We start from the raw sequence: 20,289 nt of genomic DNA, 5'->3' as shown, positions 1-20,289 counted from the left end.
TTTCATAAAGAAAAATCTATTAAAATATGATGAATATAGCATTAACTAAGAAATAGGGTAAAATATGATAAAGACAAGTTAATTATGAAAAAATAAATAAATATAGTGACTGATAACGCAATACAACATTATAGAAGTTAGAACAATAATCAAGTTATTAGTCTATTGCTTATAAAATCAAAATCAATGACATGTTTCGAACTGATAAGCAATATTGTTAGTTAACTATATAAAACTATGATGACTGCTTTTAATTTCAATTAAAAATACAAAGTTATAAAGTAAAACTTTTAAAACCAAAGTTAGAATTCAATAATTGTAACCTCGCTTCTATCATATCACTTAGGTGTAAGATTCTAATTCAAGCCAAAACTGTTTTTTACTTTCGAAAGATGAAAAAAAAAACTAGAAATATTAACGCAAAAAGGAGCTAAACAAATACGTAAGAATTAGTATTAACCAAAAAAGGGGGCAAAATATGTTTATTCTTTTCCCTCCAAAAGAAAAAATATGAACGTAAGGAAAATGGCAAAAATAAAGAAAGAGAGACATAAGGTCGACGTGTAAGAAAAAGAATGGAAAGAAAGAGCAAAAAGGAAAAGCTCAATTTTAGGAAAGAAGTGAGAGAAAGCACCAATTTCTTCACAATCAACTCTCTCTCTCTCTAACTTCCTTGCTTGACTCTCGGTTTTCCGTTACCCAATCTTCTCCCCTTTCCAAACTAAGAAACAAACACTAAGATTTCTCTCTTTCCTTTTACAACATTTTCTTGTTTTTTTTTACTATGAATTTCTTTTTGGTTTTTGATTGAAAAGGTGACATTTTTATCTGATCCCCACTTCTAGAAATTGCATTATAATCTCGTATTTAACGTTTTATTGGACAATGTTGTCTTACATTGTTGATGGGTCTGAATCTTGATTCATTGTACCTAAATGCAGGAACTTTTTTGAATTGGTGTTGCTGATCAAGATTAACGAATGTTATGCGCAATTAAACCATGACTAATCGCAATGCTGATGCTAATAAGGTTCCTAATTCTCATCTCAATGTCTGCATTATTATGTTTTGTGATTCTCTCTTTTTATTTGGGTATTTTCTTGGTATTACATTGTTGTATTATTCTTTTTGTTTTTTCTTTGATTATATCAGGTTGAAGGGGTTACTCAAACACCTCCACCACCTGGGGCCAATGATCATGTTCGTGGCGGAAATAAGGTTACTTAGTTTATTGCTTTAGCATTGTAATGGTGCATGAATTAGAGAAGACCCCATCCCCTCTACTTCTCTTTTCACATACCTCTTAATTTCTTGGGCTTTTTGGGTCAAAATGCTTATTGACATACTTAGATTTGATAAACAAACTCGATGCTTTGTATGCTAAGATTTGCAGTAAAGTCATCTTCTTTTTTGAAGAATTAACCCAAATAGCCGCCCACCTAATTTCTTAAAACTAAAAATAGTAAAATTCATGTATACTATCTGTATAACTGTGTATAATCTATGTATACTGGATAGAAAAAGTAAACAATGAATCTGGCACTGAGGAAAAAAATAAAAAATAGCTAGATTTACAACTGGTAATTGAAAAATAATTACCGTTTCAAAAGTAATCGAAATTTAGCCACTTTTTCATGTAAAGATAAAATATGATAAATATTCCAGCATAATATGTTGGAGTTCGAATTTTTTACGTATGAGCTTCCATCATAATGTGTTGGAATTTCATAATATGCTGGAGTTCCAACATAATATGCGGGAAATTTATATGCAGTAGCTCCATAATCCAGCATATTATGCTGGAACTTTTTGTGTGCTGGAGTTCCAACATAATATGCCGGAAGTTTATACGCAGGAACTCCATAATCCCGCATATTATGATAGAATTTTCTGTGTTTCAGCAAAATAGTGGTTATTTTTGAATGACTTTACAAATACTAGTTATTTTTCAATTACTAGTCCGAAAACTGGCTAGCCCGTGAGAATAAGTGTTTCATCTTGTAAGTTGTTAACAAACTTTAGATAAATTACTGTTTCTATGCTATTTCACGAGCATCAGTTTAGTGATAGAGATGTGTCCTTTGGGAATGTAACCTGCTTATCAGATATAAAATTAGTCCTTCAATTTGACCACACAAGAGAGTGACCTGTTTCCAGGTTAAATGTTCACTCTTTTATGCAGCTTTACGGAAAGCAGTTTTTCATTTCCATGCATTTGATATTTGCCTAAATACTTAGCTCGGTAAATTTAGAGATTGTGGTTGATATACTTTCTAAAGAAGAAAATGATGGAGTTGGCTGATGATAAAAAATTGTTCTTGGCAGGTTTACAAAAGCGGTCCCCTGTTTTTATCGTCAAGAGGTATGTCTTCTCTTCTATGCTTAAAATTTTAAACATAGTTGCAAAAAGGAACGTGATTTCTCTTCTCTTGTTCTTATAACCCACTTTCACGCATATGTTTCCTATTTAGTGTCTTGTTTTTTCTTTTGATTCAAAGTTATTTTATTTATTTATCTTTTAGCTAAAGATGATTTCCACCATATTTTCATGCAGACTGTGGTATAAAGTGTTATTGTGGAAAGTATAGTACCTTTTTCTATTCTTTTTGATGGTCTGCTTTTTTGTTCTGTCCTAACAAACATTTTAGCTGCTTTTGTATCGCATTGTGATCATATCACTTATTGGCTAATTTCTTAGTTAAAACAGAATACGTTCCTGGAGTTTCAGGCGTTTACTGAGACATATTCTATATCTTTATCAGAAAGCAAGAAAAGAAACATATATTTTCTAATTGTATAAACTTTAGGTTTTAGTTGATGTTTCTGATGTCTATTGCATGTAGGAATTGGATGGACATCATGGAAGAAGAGGTGGTTCATTCTAACTCGTACCTCATTGGTCTTCTATAGAACTGATCCTGTAAGTTTGATTTTGTGTACTGTATGATTGCTTACACTTAGAAGAAACTAAGTTAGTTACCTGCTTATTATGCAAGTATTGGACTATAACCATATCATGGTTCATTGAATTCTTTAATGTATCTTCTTGGTTTCTTTTATTCTAACTCATTGTTTCAATGATTCATAAATTTGGATTTCACTCTATACATATGTTATACAGGTGAGTAGTAAGAGTAGTATCTAAATGATCTCCAATGAGATTCTCGCTAAGTTTAAAGCTATCCAAAATGCGCAAAAAACAGAGGATGAATTATATGCCAATTAGCGCAAAAAAGAAGAAGTTATTGCACGCCAAATTTGTCTTTTTGTAATAAAGATGTACCAACTACTTTTGAATGTATCTACAATTAACATCACTACTCTCGGGCTTCCCAACTACTTCTGAATGTTACTACAATTAACGCCACCACTCTCAGACTACTGAAGAGGGTTAGAAATGAATTACTAGTCGGACTAATTCGCGAATCAAGCAAACTCCCCTTGCATGAACTGTGGTGGTGGTAAACCTTTCATTCTAATTCAGTGCTCTTTGAACCGTGCGGGAAGGTTTTCCTTCACATGGCTCAACCGTCCCAATTTTAAAGCAATGTATTGAACAATGTTAGTAGATCCTTCACTCGACTTAACGTACTCAAATCGGATCTTCTCCTTTTCGATTTGTCAGGATTTATTTTAGTCTTCTGAGCTTCTCCAGCATACAGCTAAAATTTACAATTCAGATTTTACCTTGAAATTGTATTCTTGAATGACTTATTTTTTCCCCTTGTGTGCATATTGACCGCATTTCTTCTTGACAACATATTGCAAATGACTGACTTAGATATAAGTTTGAGGATTTAAATACATAAATGGTTTCAGAAAAATTGCATTTCACTTGCAATTTTATTTTGTATTCCTCTGAAGATTTGCTAGTGTAGGCTGAAGCACAAACAATGGGAATGAACTTGTTCCTTGATATATGTTAGGTTTGGATTTACATCTTTCTCTTATATATTCTCTTGACATAGAGATCAACTGATGAAGAAATTATACCGTCCAATCCCATTCAGGTTCATAGTGTGGCATCTAGTTTGGAAAATCATGGTTAGTTGAAATCATAGTGAGCTTATATTCCATCGGTTCATTTAGTAGCTTCGACCAATAATATTGGCCAAATATTAATCTGTTCCTAACTCCTATTTGTGTTTGATAAGTCCATGAATCCTATTTGCTACCAATCATTTGATGCTTCAAAATGCAATATCTTGAGTACTCAATGGTCTCTTTGACTTATTTAAAAGTTTCTCGATGACTATGACCTTGACTGATTCTTTTCAGAATGCTACTCCTCAAAAGGGGAGCGAAGTGAATTTAACCCTGGGTGGTATTGATCTCAACAGTTCAGGCAGGTTGGCTTAGTATCTCTTGCTATGCTTAAGATAGTTCTTAGCGCCAGTTCCTTTTGCCAAGTAACACCAAAATGGTTAATGATGCTGTTTTTCTACATGAATTTTTCAGCGTTGTTGTCAAAGAAGATAAGAAACTGTTGACTGTGCTATTTCCTGATGGTCGTGACGGACGAGCTTTCACACTCAAGGTGCCTTTATTTGTGATTGCCTTTTTTCTCTTTTATAGTTTTATCAGTTTTTATTATTTGTCGTCATCCTTGGATTGAGTTTTCGTTTTCCCATACGAGTCTATATATAGGGGAAGATCATGCTTCTTACTGGTTTCTGCTCTTGTAGTGGTAACCTAAGTTGTCAACTAGTTAATAGCTTAAGCTCAATTGTGTTATTTTTACTGTATAAGTATCAAAACATGATCCACAGACTAATAAATCTGAAATAGAGATATTTGAAAGAACGTGGTTTGGCAGAAACTTTGTATTATCAGTACATAATAAGTTGGAAGCTTGAGTTTATTAATTTGTTTTTTGTTATTATTAATTTGTTTTTTGTTACTACCAACTTATAGTTCTCATTAGTATTTTATTGAGAATTGAGAACATTCCCTCAATTTGCCCACTTAATAATCGCCTAATTGGTAGTTTCAAGCTCAAAAACAGAGTGGTAACCAGCACGCGAAGTAGCTTTACTTGTACCAATTACTTTTCTGTCATGTGACCAGGAGGTCACGGGTTCGAGCCGTGGAAACAACTTCTTGCAGAATTGCAGGGTAAAGTTGCGTACAATATACCCTTGTGGTCCGGCCCTTCCCCGGACCCCGCGCATAGCGGGAGCTTAGTGCACCGGGCTGCCCTTTCTTTTCTCTTTTTTTTTTTTTTTTAAAATGGTAACCAGCACGCGAAGTAGCTTTTACTTTTACCAATTACTTTTTCACATGGTATGTTAACGATAGTGGTCTTTATTTGTTCTCATGTTTAGTCATGCATCTCCTTGGTAGCCTTCCGTGTCGGCGGAATTCCTATCATGATAGTAATAAATTAATGACTCTAAAGTTCTTTTGGATGGCCATTGTTTTCCAAAATTGGTTCACCCGACATTTTTGTTGTTATTTACATCGTTGCATTGTAGCATCATGACTATCATTAGCATTCTGGAATTCTGTTTCTGTAAGGTATAAAACTTAATATAGTCTAAGAGCTTTGATTTCATAGGCGGAAACATTGGAGGATTTGCTTGAGTGGAAAACTGCACTTGAGGAAGCTTTGGCAAATGCACCTAGTGCTGCTCTTGTAATGGGCCAAAATGGAATATTTAGGAATGATCAGGCCAATGCTGTTGATGTTTCACTTGAGCAATGTAAGTTCTCATTCATCTTTTCTTAACATGGCCAGCATCTGGTATGCATCTTGCAGGTCGAGGAATAAAACTGGAACCTACTTATAACGTAGCTTTACTAATATTTCATTTATAAGCAATGTTTTTTCATTTACATTACCTTATCAAGAGTGGGTTGCTCTAGTGGTGAGCACCCTCCACTTCCAACCAAGAGGTTGTGAGTTCGAGTCACCCCAAGAGCAAGGTGGGGAGTTCTTGGAGGGAGGGAGCCGAGGGTCTATCGGAAACAACCTCTCTACCCCAGGGTAGGGGTAAGGTTTGCGTACACACTACCCTCCCCAGACCCCACTAGTGGGATTATAATGGGTTGTTGTTATTGTTGTTGTATCAAAAAAAAAAAAAACAATTTTTTTTTTTTAAAGGGAAAGTAGTCAAGCTGGTTCTGTTCTTTATCTTGCTATTGCCATTCCTTGATCTGTGTTTGCCGTAAAATATATTATACTTTTTCATGAATCTAATTTCAACCTCTTTTTATTTCATTTTACTTTCATAGCAAATGATAGACAGCCTGTGAAGTCCATGGTCATTGGTCGGCCGGTTTTACTTGCTCTGGAAGATATTGATGGAACTCCATCTTTCCTGGAGAAAGCCCTGAGGTTTGTAGAAGAGCATGGTGAGCTTCTTCTACTGTTTCAAATTACTATGGGATGGTTGCTTCTGTAACGTATTACTTTCTTGATGCTTCCGGCTTCAAATGTCAAATATCTCGTTCTTTTTTAAAGGATCAGTTGTCAGTGGGGCTTATACCCTAAATCTGATGCATTTTGTGGTTCCAGCATCTATGTTTTGCCACATGGGCGAGTTTGAGATTGTCAAATTAGAGGATTCATAGTGGTCTAGAGGAAATGAGAGATCAATGTAGGTGGACCGCAGTTGTGCAATCCCATTCACTTTGGAAGGCTACTTTGCAATGAGATTTACTCATTTACTTATTGTCCATGTTATTAGGTGGCTGCAATCACTGTAATAGATTACTTTAGTAGGTCACTTTTCAAACCGGCCAAGGCTTCAAAATTGAGATAAAATGTCAGAAAAGTTCAATACTCTGAAGTTTCACTTTCCATGAGTCAGAATTGAATCTTTCACTAAGAGTTTTCAAACATTTATCTATAACCATCACTCAATTAATACTTCTTATTTTTTTACCAAAAAAAATTAATACTTCTCATTTTCTGGACTGTTTATTTATTTGTTTATTGTTGGCTTGCTCGCTCATTTCATAGTGCTGATCTTTTACAATTTTTCCAGGGGTTAAAGTAGAAGGCATCCTGCGGCAAGCAGCAGATGTTGATGATGTTGAGCATCGGATACGGGAGTATGAACAGGGTCTGCTACCTTGAAACTGAGAGGGTTTCTTTATATCATGTTTTACTAGGTGTTGATACCATTAGTATCTGTTGAAAAAGTTTATGTTTTCTACATGTGTAATGTTTCTGAAAATGATTTTCCCTGGGCAATTGGTGAGTAGAATTATTTATTGCTTTAAAGGTTGCAATATTAAGCTTATTCCTGGTGGTCCACATCATTGTTGTAAAGGCTCATTGTGAGCTGCATAGAGCTGTAGATTTTTGTTGATATAACTTTTTCTATGTGTATTTAAGCGGTTTCCTCTTTTTGGACGCAACTGAATTGTGACAGACGTGATGCAATTCTCTTATCAGATCATTATTAGCTTAGTTTACAATTGTTGTTGGACATAAGGGCTGTGAGAGGTTATTTACCTTTCAAGAATCTTTTACTTTTTTTTCTTCATGTGATTATTTTGTTTGTCTGAATTATGACAATTAAAGTCGACACCTGTACAAGTGTTTCTTGTGTAGTTCACTTGGCTTACGATAAGATAACAAAACTTTTGTTCTGTTAATCCAGGTAAAACTGACTTCTCTCCAGACGAGGATGCTCATATTATTGCCGATTGTGTCAAGGTTTGTCCTTCAAAACACAAGTATGGGGTTTAGGTAAGGATGTTTGTATGAAATTACTTTCTGAACTTGCTATCATCTTGATTTCTGCAGTACATACTGCGAGAGTTGCCATCATCTCCAGTTCCTGCATCTTGCTGCAATGCCCTTTTGGAAGCATTTAGTAAGTTTATTCTCTTAACGTTGGGCCCTTAGACTGCCTCTTTTCCTTCTGTGTCACAAGATAGCCCTTATAGAAGAAAGAAGAATGATACCTTTTGTAATACTACTCCAGTATCTGTAGAGTTGTGTAGATATATTTTCTTCATTGAATAGCATGACATGCCTGATCCATTTTTCCTGAGGAAATATTTGCTAGAGCCCTTTGACAGTAAAGACGTGATATCTCGATTGCATTCAGCATGAGTGTTTTATTAAAACGGATTTGTGAAGTTTTTTGGTTTGGCCCTGCTGAAATTGTATCTGATTTCTCTTCGTTTTTTGAGAAGCTTATGAACTTAATGTGTACATAATTGTCTCAAGCCTATCAACTTAAGTTGTTTCTCATGGTTCTCACTTCTCCATCCAACATAGGGCAGCTGTTTGAGGGAATAAATAGCTTAAAATGCCTATACACCCAAATGATTTAGATGTATTAAGGTACCACATTATAACATGGTGCCTTTGTTACGCGATTCTCAACTTCTTTTTGTGAAATCAGGAGTCCTGTGATACAGTCTTTAGACCATCCTTCCATATGAAGCAGCTATCTATTAGATTTATGTGCTGAAGCGAATGCACATTCAATTCATGCTTATCCAATTAAATTGACACCAAATGAAATATACATATTTATGCATAGAGTTTATTTTTGCGCTGAAGCGAATGCACATTCAATTCATGCTTATCCAATTCAACTGGCACAAAATGAAATATATTTATTTGCAAACTATGACTTCTTGGAAGCTGATTGTCAATTTGGGCTGTCGAAGCCAACAGAAAAAAGGATTTACAAATTGTCATCATATAAGTTTTATCCTAGCATGAATGTTGGCCTGAGGTGTTTCTGTGGCCTTCATCACGAGATTAGGGTATTTGTACATTTCTCATCAACAGCAATAGTTAGATGATTGGTACCTTGTGAGTATCATTTGTTAAAATGCTTTTGTGATTGTTGATAGGAACTGAGCGTGGCATTAGAGTCAACGCTATGCGTACAGCTATATTGGAGACATTTCCAGAACCAAACCGTCGGTTGCTGCAGAGGTTCTCTTTTCTTGCTGTTCATGTTATTTGATTCTTTATGTGAAATTTCACAGTTCACTGGTTTCAGTGTACTCCTCACTTAAACCGTTTTGGTATCATCAATATGGTGCTTTTTGGTCTGAACATTTTATTTCCCAGCAGATAATTCCAGTTAGCTCTATGTATGTATCTATGTATTTAACGCATGTGATGCTTTATCTGATGTCCATCAGGATTCTTATGATGATGCAAAATGTGGTTTCTCACAAAACTCAGAATAGAATGAGCACATCAGCAGTGGCAGCTTGCATGGCACCTTTACTTCTTCGCCCACTTCTAGCTGGAGACTGTGAGCTAGGAAATGACTTTGCTATGAGTGGTGATAGCTCTGTTCAACTTCTGCAGGCAGCTGCTGCAGCCAACCATGCTCAAGCCATCGTCATCACATTGCTAGAGGAGTATGGCAAATTGTTTGGGGTATGGTTTACATCATCATCTTCAGTTCTGTACTTCCTTAGTTGCTTCTGCACCTGACTCTTATATTGAGTGGCGAACATGTTTGGTTCTTTTGGAAGCTCATAATGATGACATATCTTTCTGTTTTTAATCTTCTATATCCAGAAGAGAATGAAATCTTCTTTGTGGACCTCCTATTCTTTTCTCTTGGACTAAAGTTTTAAATCCTTGCAGGAAGGCTCTGTATCGCCTGAACTATACTCTGACTCAGATGGTAGTGGAACCGAGAGTGGAGAAGAATTTACTGATGATGATTACAGCTATGAAGAAGAAGAAGACGATGATGATGATGCAGAACAGAGCTCTCATGCTGACGTTGATGATTCTGATCATGACTCCTGTGCAACAACCGATGAGGTTGGCGAAAGTGAAGATAGTAACAAGGTTATATCTTTAGTGTCTTCACTGTTCTATTCTCAGCCTTCTTCTTTTGTTGAGGTACTGTGCGTTGTGTGATGCTGGAACTTCCCAGTCCCTCTTCCTACTTTTACCATTCATTCAGGTGCAGCAGGATAATTAGCTTCTCTAGCGATCCTTGAAAACTTGTGCTTTACTTGTTAATTGATTAATATTCTAGGTGGCTCGGAATAGCTATGATACTAATCCTCACCAATTTATAAGGAAATAGCACTCTGTAGTTAGTTCTTGAGTTGGTTATTAAGAAACTGGCAAGTTTTCTCATAAATGCTTATTGATGGGGATTTAATTCTCCTCCTGTCTGGTGCTATCTGCAGCCCTCTTATACTGCTGTCTAGTACATATTCATTGCTCCAGCCTAAGCTGGCTCTCACATAATGTAACTAACAAGAGTAATTATACAGAGCTCTCGAGTTTCTAAATCTAGTTTAAAGACTCCTGAAGTGGACAGCGTCGTCAAAGCTAACGGGAGCTCACCGACAAGTCTACCTCAAACTTCTGTTCAGCATGATGTCAATGAAGCTGGTGAGAACGTTCTGCCTCAAAGTCATGAAAATTCGAGAACACAAGGAAATGAATCTGGTGAACAAGTAGGACCTGGACATGTTGAAACATCTACTTCTCAAAAATCAACGGATATATTAAATGGACCTCTGCGCAGTGTTCGCCGACCTGCTGTCTGGGGTCGTACTCCTGTGAGTATTATCGTCCTTTGGCTCACAGTTACGCAGCTCAGAGTGTGACTTGTTTTCTCATTTGCTACTATGGTTTTCCTTGGCCATATAATGTCCATACATTTTTGTTGCTTAATTTAGCATTTTCTAAACAAATCAAACGTGGATATCCCATATATTGACTTTGCATTTCTTTTATGACTAAAACATTGGTGTATTTTCTGATTTTTCATTTCTTGGTTTTTCTTTCTGAGTTTAGGCCAAGAAGAACCTCTCCATGGAATCAATTGACATCCCCTTTGATGATGAGTAAGTAATGCATTTATCAAGAGTTAAAATTCATAATAAAGATGGTCAATCAAATATTCTAAAGAAAGGACGGCTACTAAATGAAAACAGTGGGAGAACAATCACGTTGCATGTATAAGTACTAACCTTACTTACTACAGAATAGAAAGCTGCAAATATCAAATATGATGAAAAATCATGACCAATGATTCCTAACCTCAAGCACCCCTAACGGTTTATCCTGCCTCAAAAAGTGCCTTGCATTCTAAATTAATTTGGATGGATTTTACCATTAGGTAACTATTATGTTTGGAGTTGTTTCTAGGGATGAAATCCAGAGGCTTGAGGCTATTAAAACTGACCTACAAACAAGGGTTGAAGAGGCGGTACGTGTTATGGGATTCTTTTTTCTTAAGAAGTCTCATCAGTTTTCACATCTGAATTACCTTTCCCTTATTTTTTGTTTAACTTTCTATATTTGGTCTTTGTGCTGCACGTATCTCTTCATTATAGGTCCAAGGCAATGCCCTTTTGCATGAAAGTCTGGAGAAACGAAAGAATGCTTTGCATGAGCATCGTCTAGCACTTGAAAAAGATGTAGGTGCTATTCTCCTTTCCTTTTCCTCTTATTGTTGGGTGTGAGTTGAACTTTTTACTGCTCATTCCTTCTTAATGAAACCTCGCTAGGATTTATTCAATCACTACCTAGGCCTATTAGGGACAGATACAACTCTAATCATAGCCAAAATTCTAAAATATAGCCAACCGGTCGGAAGACTTGAGATGCTATAAAGGCTGTTGGTTTCCAACCTTGTTCACTGGTTGAGCTAAGCGATCACATAGCCTGGGTTGCTTTAGAACCTACTCTGGTGGACCCATTGAAATAACTCAAGAGTGATGAGCATTTTGTCGGAGAGTTGCTGATATAATAATTTTTACAGAAAGAGATTGTGCATTTACAAGTACTGATATGATTTTATTTTGATGGAGCAGAATATAGTCTAATCCATCCAAGTAACCAAATGCAAATTCTAATTCATTTCTCTGTTAGACTACTTTTGGTTAACTTGCTTCTTCTTTTAATCTTTTTGTTTTGATTGTTTCAAGCAGTGAGTATTTTTTCACAGAAGAATGCTAAAGAAGTGTTGTATAACCATATATCATGTTATAGCTCCAAGAAGCTCAGAAATCTAAATATCTATCTAATATTGAAGAATATACAACAACAACAACAACAACCCAGTATAATCCCACTAGTGGGGTTTGGGGAGGGTAGTGTGTACGCAGACCTTACCCCTACCCAGGTAGGGAGGCTGTTTCCGATAGACCCTCGGCTCCCTCCCTCCAAGAAACTCCCCACCTTGCTCTTGGGGTGACTCGAACTCACAACCTCTTGGTTGTAAGTGGAGGGTGCTCACCACTAGAGCTAAACCAGAAACTCAAAATACAAAAGCACCTATTACTGTCAAGAGTGGCTGCTTGTCCACAAAATCATTTCCTAGTTCTTTCCTTCAACAAGCTCCACATGATACATTGTGGAGTAGCTCCACAAAACTACTTTGCTTTCTTCTTGACTGGAATCGCACACCATATAGATTGAAACTCCGCGGATGATAAAAACTTGATTGTTCTTTGTCATCGTATATCCTCAACTATCCTTAGCAAATAAAAGCTTAATCATTCCCATGTGCAGTTTTACAAATGAGTGTAATGAAACTGTTGGCATGTTCAGGTAGCAAGGCTTCAGGAGCAACTACAGAAGGAGACGGAGTTAAGGATACTCCTGGAAGCTGGAATTGAAGGCAAATTACCTGTCTCTTCCAGTATAAATGGGACGGTCAGTTTTCTTTCAACTTGCCAATTTATAGCATAACGCTTGCTTATGCTAAAAATAAAATTTTCTTTATGGTATAGATGAAGGAAGAACTTCAGGAGATTGCTCAGGAAGAGGCAGATATCATCAATCTGAAACAGAGGGTTGATGATCTTGGATTGCAGCTTAGTAAACAACGTGAACAAAATTCCAGACTTTGTATTGACTTGGGCAATCAACCGCAGCAAAGTCTAAATAATCACGGAAAAAGGTAATATTGCTTCTTCCTATATATGTTGTATTTCCATGGTACAATCTTGCTTCAGGTAAGGTTTTAGATGGTTATCCCAACACTTTTTTGTTCTCCAACCTCCCGCTTCTGCAACCATGCTACTCATATCAATGAAAGATAAGGAAGAAAATGGAAGATCTTGGAATGCTGTTTCCCTCTTGTCTAAGTTAAACTCCAAGAATGCAATTGTTTTTACGTTGCTGCTTGTGTAGGAAGACATTTAGTCTATAGGTTGAAAATTAAGGAGTTTTGATGTTTCTAACGCAATGAGCAACTTTCTGGTTGTTATTTTATTGCAATTTGCTTTAATTTGTTTCTTATCCTTCACCATCTCGATTAATTTGTTTCTTATCCTCACCATCTCGATCTTGGTGCAGCAAGGATAAACATAAGGATATGGAAACTAATGCTTCAAAAACTCTTGAAAAGTCTGCAAGAAGTAAGGTACATATTTCATATCCTTTGACCAAAAACAAAGTTTTCTGGCTTTGCAACGATTGAATGTAGAGAGACTGCAACCTCATGAAGCTAAGCCAACTGAAAAGTTAACAAAATAGTGGCTGAATATAGCAAATCTGAATGTACATAGTTGACGTTCTATTATTTACCCTGTGAGTCGAATTATCATGAAGTTGGACAATAAGAAGAAAATGAAGATGCTCCATGAGCGCATTTCTTTTGTTACGCTTCAACCAAAAAAATTGGATTAGGTAAACTTTGTGCTCAAAATGATGAAAGATTTAGCGTGAATTAGCTCTCAAATTTTTTCCAAAAAGAAGTGAACATGTAGCACTTGTGGGGTTATCTATCAAAAAATTATTATCTGTTACAAACTAAGAAAAAGAGAAGGCAAATGACAATCTGTACGTCAATTAACCGGCACAAAATATAAAGATACATGGTTATATATAAAGATACGTAGTTGTCTCTTTTCATTAGGTGCAGTTTTGTACTCTGTTGAAATTGCTGAATTTTTTTTGATACAGAGAGACCTATTTTTGTTGCATATGTGGGTCTTTTTTTATTTCTCTTTGGTGCCGTTCCCCAAACGTCTTTTATATGAGCCTTATTCTATCCTACACAAACAAAAACTTAGAATATGTTAAGTCAACAATTTGGCAGTAATTAGAAAAGAAGAGGTTAAAAAACATTTATGGGACCTGTAAGCGGTATAAATCTAGTTTAGTTCGGTTGGTTTATTATACTTTACGGAGTTTGGTGCTACTAATTGTATCACTTTGTCACCGTATAACATAGCCTGGTTCATAAGTTGTTCTTGTAACAGATGTTTTCAAAACTATTTACTCTAATTATCTATGGAGCGCATCTCTACCTTCTCAAGGTAGGGGAAAGGTCTACGTACACACTACCCTCCCCAGACATCACCTGTGGGATTACACTGGGTTTTTTGTTATTGTTGTTGTTGTTGTTGTATCTATGGAGCATCCATGTAGTTGCAGTATATGACTAATGTATTTTTCTCTGCAGCACGAGACCAATTTGAACAAGGCGGATAGTGAGAAAGACAATAAGTATGAATCTCCATCGTCGGAAAATAAACATCCACAGAGTAAGCAAGCAGATTCATCACAAAGTACCAACTCTTCTGTGGAAGCGGGGATGAGCAGGGCCCCTTCAGCCAGTGGTAGAAAATCTAGTTCTAGGAATGAGGTAAGTTATATATGATTTACCCGGAAGTTTGAACTTCTATTTTCTCTTTTTCCTGTGGGCATAAGCAACAAAAGCTGAGTTTCTGCTTGAGGCAATTTATTGAAATTTTCGTACTTTGAGATGACTTCGGCGAGAAATATGAACTAAGGCCTGCCTTTTCTTTAATACTCTCTTCTCCATATCAACTGGTTCATGCATTCTACTGTTTATACTGCCTTACTCAGACGTTTTAAGATCATTGAACATAAAAAGGATTGTGTTGAAACGGATTCAATACCTGTTGATTATGCATTTGATAGAAGATTTTTAGCACATCTCATCAGTATTTGGCATAAAATCTTGTGTATAAATCATACAAAGGCTGTTTATCTTATATATATCTTTAGGGTCTACATAATTTATTCAACATCTATGATTGACAGGGAGCTAATGCTACAACATCAGCATTATCAAAGCTGACAAACAGGCTAAACTTCTTGAAAGAACGTCGGACTCAATTAACTGCAAATGAACTCCAATACCTAGACAAAAGCCAGTCTGGCGAGCCTGTCAAAAACAATGAAAGAGGTAAAGGGTCCGAAACTCACCACCCTGAGAAGTTTCAAGCATCTCAAAGCCAAACATCAGAAAAGAGTATATCAGACAGCCACCAACCTCTTCATCACCCCGATGGTCAGCATCCAGATCGAGGAACAAAACACGAAATCCATCCAAATTTGGACAAAGGAAAATCAGAGAGCTTCCCAAATATGGAAAAAGGTCGAGCTATATTCCCTCCAAGGACAAACTCGAGATGATGCATAGTCATTTTTCGGACTTCCCTAGTTTGCAATATGTCAAACAGCTTCTCAGATATCACGTTAGGCTGAGAGTAGAAGATGATGAGCGCGCTTGTTGCATGACCTTGATTGGTGCCTCGATAATTGATTGTGATGCCAACCTTGCCTAGCCGAGGTTCCATGATGCCTGATTCGTACAGGCCATCGATCCTATGAGGAGAAGTTGAGTGGCATGAAATGCTGCTGAGTTGAAGTTCTGCATTGTGCTTATTTGGAAATGAAATCAATGCTTTTGTATAGGTATGTCATAAGTAGAAATCTAATTATTTGATATAGCGGATTAAAAGGTATCAGATAGTTTTTAGAACTATTGCAACTCCTTTTCTTGTTTGTCAATTATAGAACCCTTCTAAAACCAAGATAAGAAAATTTTGTTGCCATTCAATTGTATAAAGTGTTGGTTGCTTCCCACTGGAATAAGTTTTTTTAGGACATATTTAATTAAGTTTTCCCCTACATTACTTCATTTTCTGTTGCAATCAATTTAATAGCAGCGTGCTAATGGCAAAACTGATCAAACAGAGACAATCTTTGGTATGGGAGAAAAATTTCTCATAATTCAAAAAAAAAAAAACTCTTCGTAGTAGAGCTGTGCATAATATGGTAAATACCGAATTACCGTACCGAAACTGAAAATTTTGATATTCGGTATTTGATGATTGGTACGATATTTGGTATAAGTTTTTAAAAATTTTGGTATTAGGTATGATATGTGGTATTTAAAAAAATAATACTGAAATACTGATAACGTACCGGAATATATACTAAGTTACATATTATATATATTACTATTGATTATAACATGCTATAAGTTACCCAATACTTTTCTTTGGCATTCATGTTGAGGTTGGCAATACATAATGTTTTTATGGTTTTAGAGTGTTTCTTACTTTGTTGCTCGTGTATTGTTGTTGCATCTATTGGATTAATCCTTATTGTATTCTTTAAGTTCAACAATTAATTAACTCTAAGCAAGTAATAAGATAATTCCAAGGATCAAATTTATTCTTTTATGCACCTTTTTTCTCTCAATGATACTTGCTGGTTTTGAATAAAGATTTTGTTAACAGTCAGATGAGCTAGAACGTTTTCATATTTATATTTGTAAGTACTTTAATTAAGAATATTACAGTTAATATTCAAGCTGAAAAAAATCGAAATTACCGAACCGAATAAATTGAAACCGAAAGGAGAAAAGTAGAACCATATCGAATTTAATTAGGTATGATATTGGTATAACATTTAAAGAAACCGAATACCGAAAATATCAAACCGAAATGTCTGAATATCACACCGTACCAACAGACGAACACAGTTCGTAGTCTTTTAACAACTACATAAGTCTTCAACCGATCAATCTAACCATTTGGAGAAATTTTTGACATGTATGCCCCTACTACATTCTATTGTAATATTACTAGGTAGAAAAGTTTAATGTTTCCAAATACTATTTGCATGAAATTCATGCTCTATTTACTACTTGTCTCTCAAGATGTAACACTGACTTTAAAAGACATAGGAAATAGAAACAAAGGCAGAATAGAGGGTGCAAGTAAAAGGTTATAACTAAGACGATTACATATAAAATGAGATGAACGACTGCATTAAGAATTAACAGTAATGAATTCCTTTCTGATGAACAATAAGCAAATCTAGCTGTAGGAGAAGAGAGTGATCAACTCAAAAGGATCTAAGAAATTTATATAAGAAAAATAAGTTGACCCAATGAAAGTAACATTTGCAAGGAACTTGAATGACGAGAATCCTATCTATAATATAACTTTTGTATTTATGATAATTCTATGTATAACAACAACATACTAAGTATTATCCCACATCGTGAGGTCTGAGGAGGACAGTGTGTACGCAGACCTTAGCCCTACCTTGTGAAGGTAGAGAGGCTATTTCCAATGGACCCTCGGCTCAGAAAAATATAAGCACCACATTAATTAAAAAGATAGACAATGAGGGACAACACCAAAAAGCCATGTAAAAGTAGCATAAACAACATGATAATAAGATGATCAAAATGAAAGAAAATGATGGGTATTCGTAGAAACCTACTACCAACAGAATGCGAGAGTGCGTACTAATCCTATTGGTATGAATAATCTACCACCTATCCTACTACCCTAATCCTCGACCTCCACACCTTCCTATCAAGGGTCGTGTCCACAGTCAACTGAAGTTGCGTCATATCTTGCCTAATGATCACCTTTCCCCACTTCTTCTTCGGCCTACCTCTACCTCTCCGTAAGCCCTCCAATGTCAACCTCTCACACCTCCTCACTGAGGCATCTGTGCTCCTCCTTTTCATATGTCCAAACCATCTAAGCCTCGCTTCCCGCATCTTATCCTCAATGGGGGCCACACCCACCTTGTCGCGAATAACCTCATTCATGATCCTATCTAACCTGGTGTGCCCGCACATCTATCTCAACATCCTCATCGCTGTTACCTTCATCTTCTAGATATTGGGCAATCTTGACATTACAACACTCAGCCTCATATAACATAGTCGGTCTGGCCACCACTCTGTAGAACTTACCTTTAAGTTTTGGTGGTACCTTCTTGTCACACAAAATAGCAGAAGCGAGTCTCCATTTCATCTATCCTGCCCCAATACGATGTGTGACATCTTCATCAATCTCCCCACCCCCTGAATAATAGACCCAAGGTACTTAAAACTTTCTCTCCTAGGGATGACCAACGAGTCCAACCTCACCTCCCCTTCCCCTCCTTAAGTCTCACCACTGAACTTACACTGCAAGTATTCTGTTTTGGTTCTACTCAACTTGAAATCTTTAGACTCCAGGGTCTGCCTCCATACCTCTAACCTCGCGTTCACACCACATCGTATGTTATCAATCAATACAATATCATCTGCAAATAACATGCACCACGATGCCTCTCCTTAGATGTGGCGCGTCAGAACGTCTATCGTCAGGGCAAACAAAAAAGGGCCAAGTGCCGACCCCTGGTGCAAACCCATCATGACCGAAAAATGGTCTGAGTTCCCTCTCACCGTCCTCACTCGGGTCTTTGCTCTATCACACATGTCTTTAATCATCTTAATGTAGCCAACAGGTACACCTCTAGCCTCTAAACACCTCTATTAAACCTCCCCCGGGACTTTTTCGTACCTTTTTTCTAAGTCAATGAACACCATATGCAAGTCTTTCTTCCTCTCTCTATACTGCTCCATCAAACCTCTAATAAGGTGAATGCCTATGTATTCGAGCACTCCGGTATAAACCCGAATTGATTCTCAGAAATAGACACACTCCTCCTCACCCTTAGCTCCACCACCTTCTCCCAGACTTTCATAGTATGGCTAAGCAGCTTGATACCCTGATAATTATTGCAATTTTGGATATCACCCTTGTTCTTATATAAAGGAACCATTGTGTTCCACCTTCACTCCTCGGGCATCTTCTTTGTTCTAAAATTGACATTAAATAACCTAGTGAGCCACTCTAAGCCCGTATTGCCCGCACTCTTCCAAAACTCTACCGGGATTTCATCTGGCCCGGTCGCTCTGTCCCTGCTCATCTTACGCATAACCCCCTCAACCTCCTCAACTCTAATCCGCCTACAATACCCAAAGTCGCAACGGATCCCGGAGAATTTCAAATCACCCAGTACAATATTCTTGTCCCCCTCCTCGTTCAAGAGATTATGGAAGTAGGTCTGCCATCTCCGATAACTCTACCTTATTCGTCCTTGATGCATTTCACTTGGTCCAAGTTACGGGCCTTCCTTTCTATTACCTTGGCTAACCTGAACAACCTTTTATCCCCACCTCTGCGCTCGGGTTCTTCATACAAACGACCAAAAGTTGCAGTCTTAGCTGCCGTAACTGCTGATTTCGTCTCCTTCTTAGCTAACTTATATTGCTCCTTATTCACCCTTCTTTCCTCCTCGTCTACACTTTTCACTAGCTTCAGATATGTCGCTTTCTTGGTCTTCACTTTTTCTTGCATCTCTTCATTCCACCACCAATCTCCTCTGTGTCCACCAAAGTAATCTTTCGAGATCCCTAATACCTCTTTAGTGGCTTCCCTAATACACTGCGCAGTCTCTGTATGTGTAGGTAAAATAGAAATCTTGATATATCATTATTATTTTATTCCAGCTTTGAAATTTGACTAATTGCATTTTACCTTTAATAAAATTAAACAGAAAGTGTGATTTTACTCCAATTATTAGCAGAAGTAAAAGAGAAATCGGATTGTTTACCTCTACAAAGGGTCATTCAGGTCACCTAAGTTAAAAAAAGATACTTCAATTTCAAAAAAAGATCTAAAAGAAAAAAGCAAAATGAATATTTTTTGGTTGGCAGGTATAAGTTGATAATAAGTTCAGAAACAAGTTTCAGACGAAAGTGTTCGAAAAATATGAACGAACTCTTGAGATTTGAAACACATGTGAAACGTTTTCCTCAAAACGATATTTGCTCTCCTTCCTTTCCGAGACTGGCATGGGATTAATCATTAATGGGAATAACTTTAATGGATATGATAAATCTTTGTATTTCTACACTAAGCAAATAGTGGAGAAATTCACTAGAAAATTAAGAAGTCGAACTTGATCTTTTGAATGTGGAAGAAAGAGAGTTGAAGTGGTAAAGAAGAAACTTTCTCCGGAAAAGGTAACGTTGAATTTGGTTTTACAGAACATGATCAATTAATTTTGTTTATATAGACAAAGTAGTGACTACAACAATAGTCAAAGGATACAACCTTTAAAGAAAAAAAGGTATCTTGTCCTTTAAAATTTAATTATTAATTATATTTAAACTTCAATTTCCTAATAATCCACACTTGTTTAAAATGACTAAAGACACAAAACCAAGTTATTGTTTACCCGAAAAATGGATAGAGTTGAATTTG

The 20,289-nt window shown here is 36.5% G+C and overlaps 2 protein-coding genes across 5 annotated transcripts; one reads left to right on the top strand and one right to left on the bottom strand.

Annotated features, from left to right (window-relative positions):
- Positions 1-575: 575 nt before the first annotated feature.
- LOC107789234 (rho GTPase-activating protein REN1-like) lies at positions 576-15,860 on the top strand. Of its 4 annotated transcripts, XM_075226311.1 has the most exons (24): positions 576-815; positions 942-1,030; positions 1,153-1,218; positions 2,326-2,362; positions 2,844-2,920; positions 4,279-4,349; positions 4,459-4,537; positions 5,558-5,702; positions 6,235-6,354; positions 6,990-7,067; positions 7,611-7,666; positions 7,757-7,826; positions 8,824-8,908; positions 9,121-9,364; positions 9,578-9,787; positions 10,225-10,515; positions 10,754-10,803; positions 11,108-11,168; positions 11,296-11,383; positions 12,519-12,619; positions 12,697-12,866; positions 13,265-13,331; positions 14,376-14,558; positions 14,981-15,860. In XM_075226311.1, exons 2-24 carry the CDS (start codon positions 1,001-1,003, stop codon positions 15,353-15,355), a joined length of 2,754 nt encoding a protein of 917 aa, XP_075082412.1. In that variant the 5' UTR covers positions 576-815; positions 942-1,000; the 3' UTR covers positions 15,356-15,860. The 4 variants fall into 4 exon arrangements, with proteins under 4 accessions (XP_075082412.1, XP_075082414.1, XP_075082413.1 ...); XM_075226313.1 differs by lacking the exon at positions 14,981-15,860 and having other exon boundaries at positions 578-815; positions 14,376-14,588; XM_075226312.1 differs by lacking the exons at positions 576-815; positions 942-1,030 and having other exon boundaries at positions 1,148-1,218; positions 2,844-2,871.
- Positions 15,861-19,110: 3,250 nt separating this feature from the next.
- On the bottom strand, positions 19,111-19,652 carry LOC107789231 (uncharacterized). The gene is made up of 2 exons (XM_075227237.1): positions 19,637-19,652; positions 19,111-19,478 (listed from the first exon to the last, which is right to left on the bottom strand). The coding sequence occupies exons 1-2, from the start codon at positions 19,650-19,652 to the stop codon at positions 19,111-19,113; spliced, it is 384 nt and encodes a 127-aa protein (XP_075083338.1).
- Between the last annotated feature and the right edge of the window lie 637 nt (positions 19,653-20,289).

The sequence above is a fragment of the Nicotiana tabacum genome, chromosome 12 (assembly GCF_000715075.1).
Source record: "Nicotiana tabacum cultivar K326 chromosome 12, ASM71507v2, whole genome shotgun sequence".
NCBI classification, from domain to species: Eukaryota; Viridiplantae; Streptophyta; class Magnoliopsida; order Solanales; family Solanaceae; genus Nicotiana; species Nicotiana tabacum.
Note: the sequence above shows the minus strand (reverse complement) of the source record. Positions and strands in the feature narration are given on the sequence as shown.

Excerpts from the sequence above, each read along its gene's own strand:
- LOC107789234 (XM_075226311.1), top strand. The coding sequence starts at position 1,001 with ATGACTAATCGCAATGCTGATGCTAATAAG. Across the intron at positions 13,332-14,375 it reads AAAAGTCTGCAAGAAGTAAG|CACGAGACCAATTTGAACAA; the intron begins GTACATATTTCA and ends TTTTCTCTGCAG. Across the intron at positions 14,559-14,980 it reads AATCTAGTTCTAGGAATGAG|GGAGCTAATGCTACAACATC; the intron begins GTAAGTTATATA and ends TATGATTGACAG.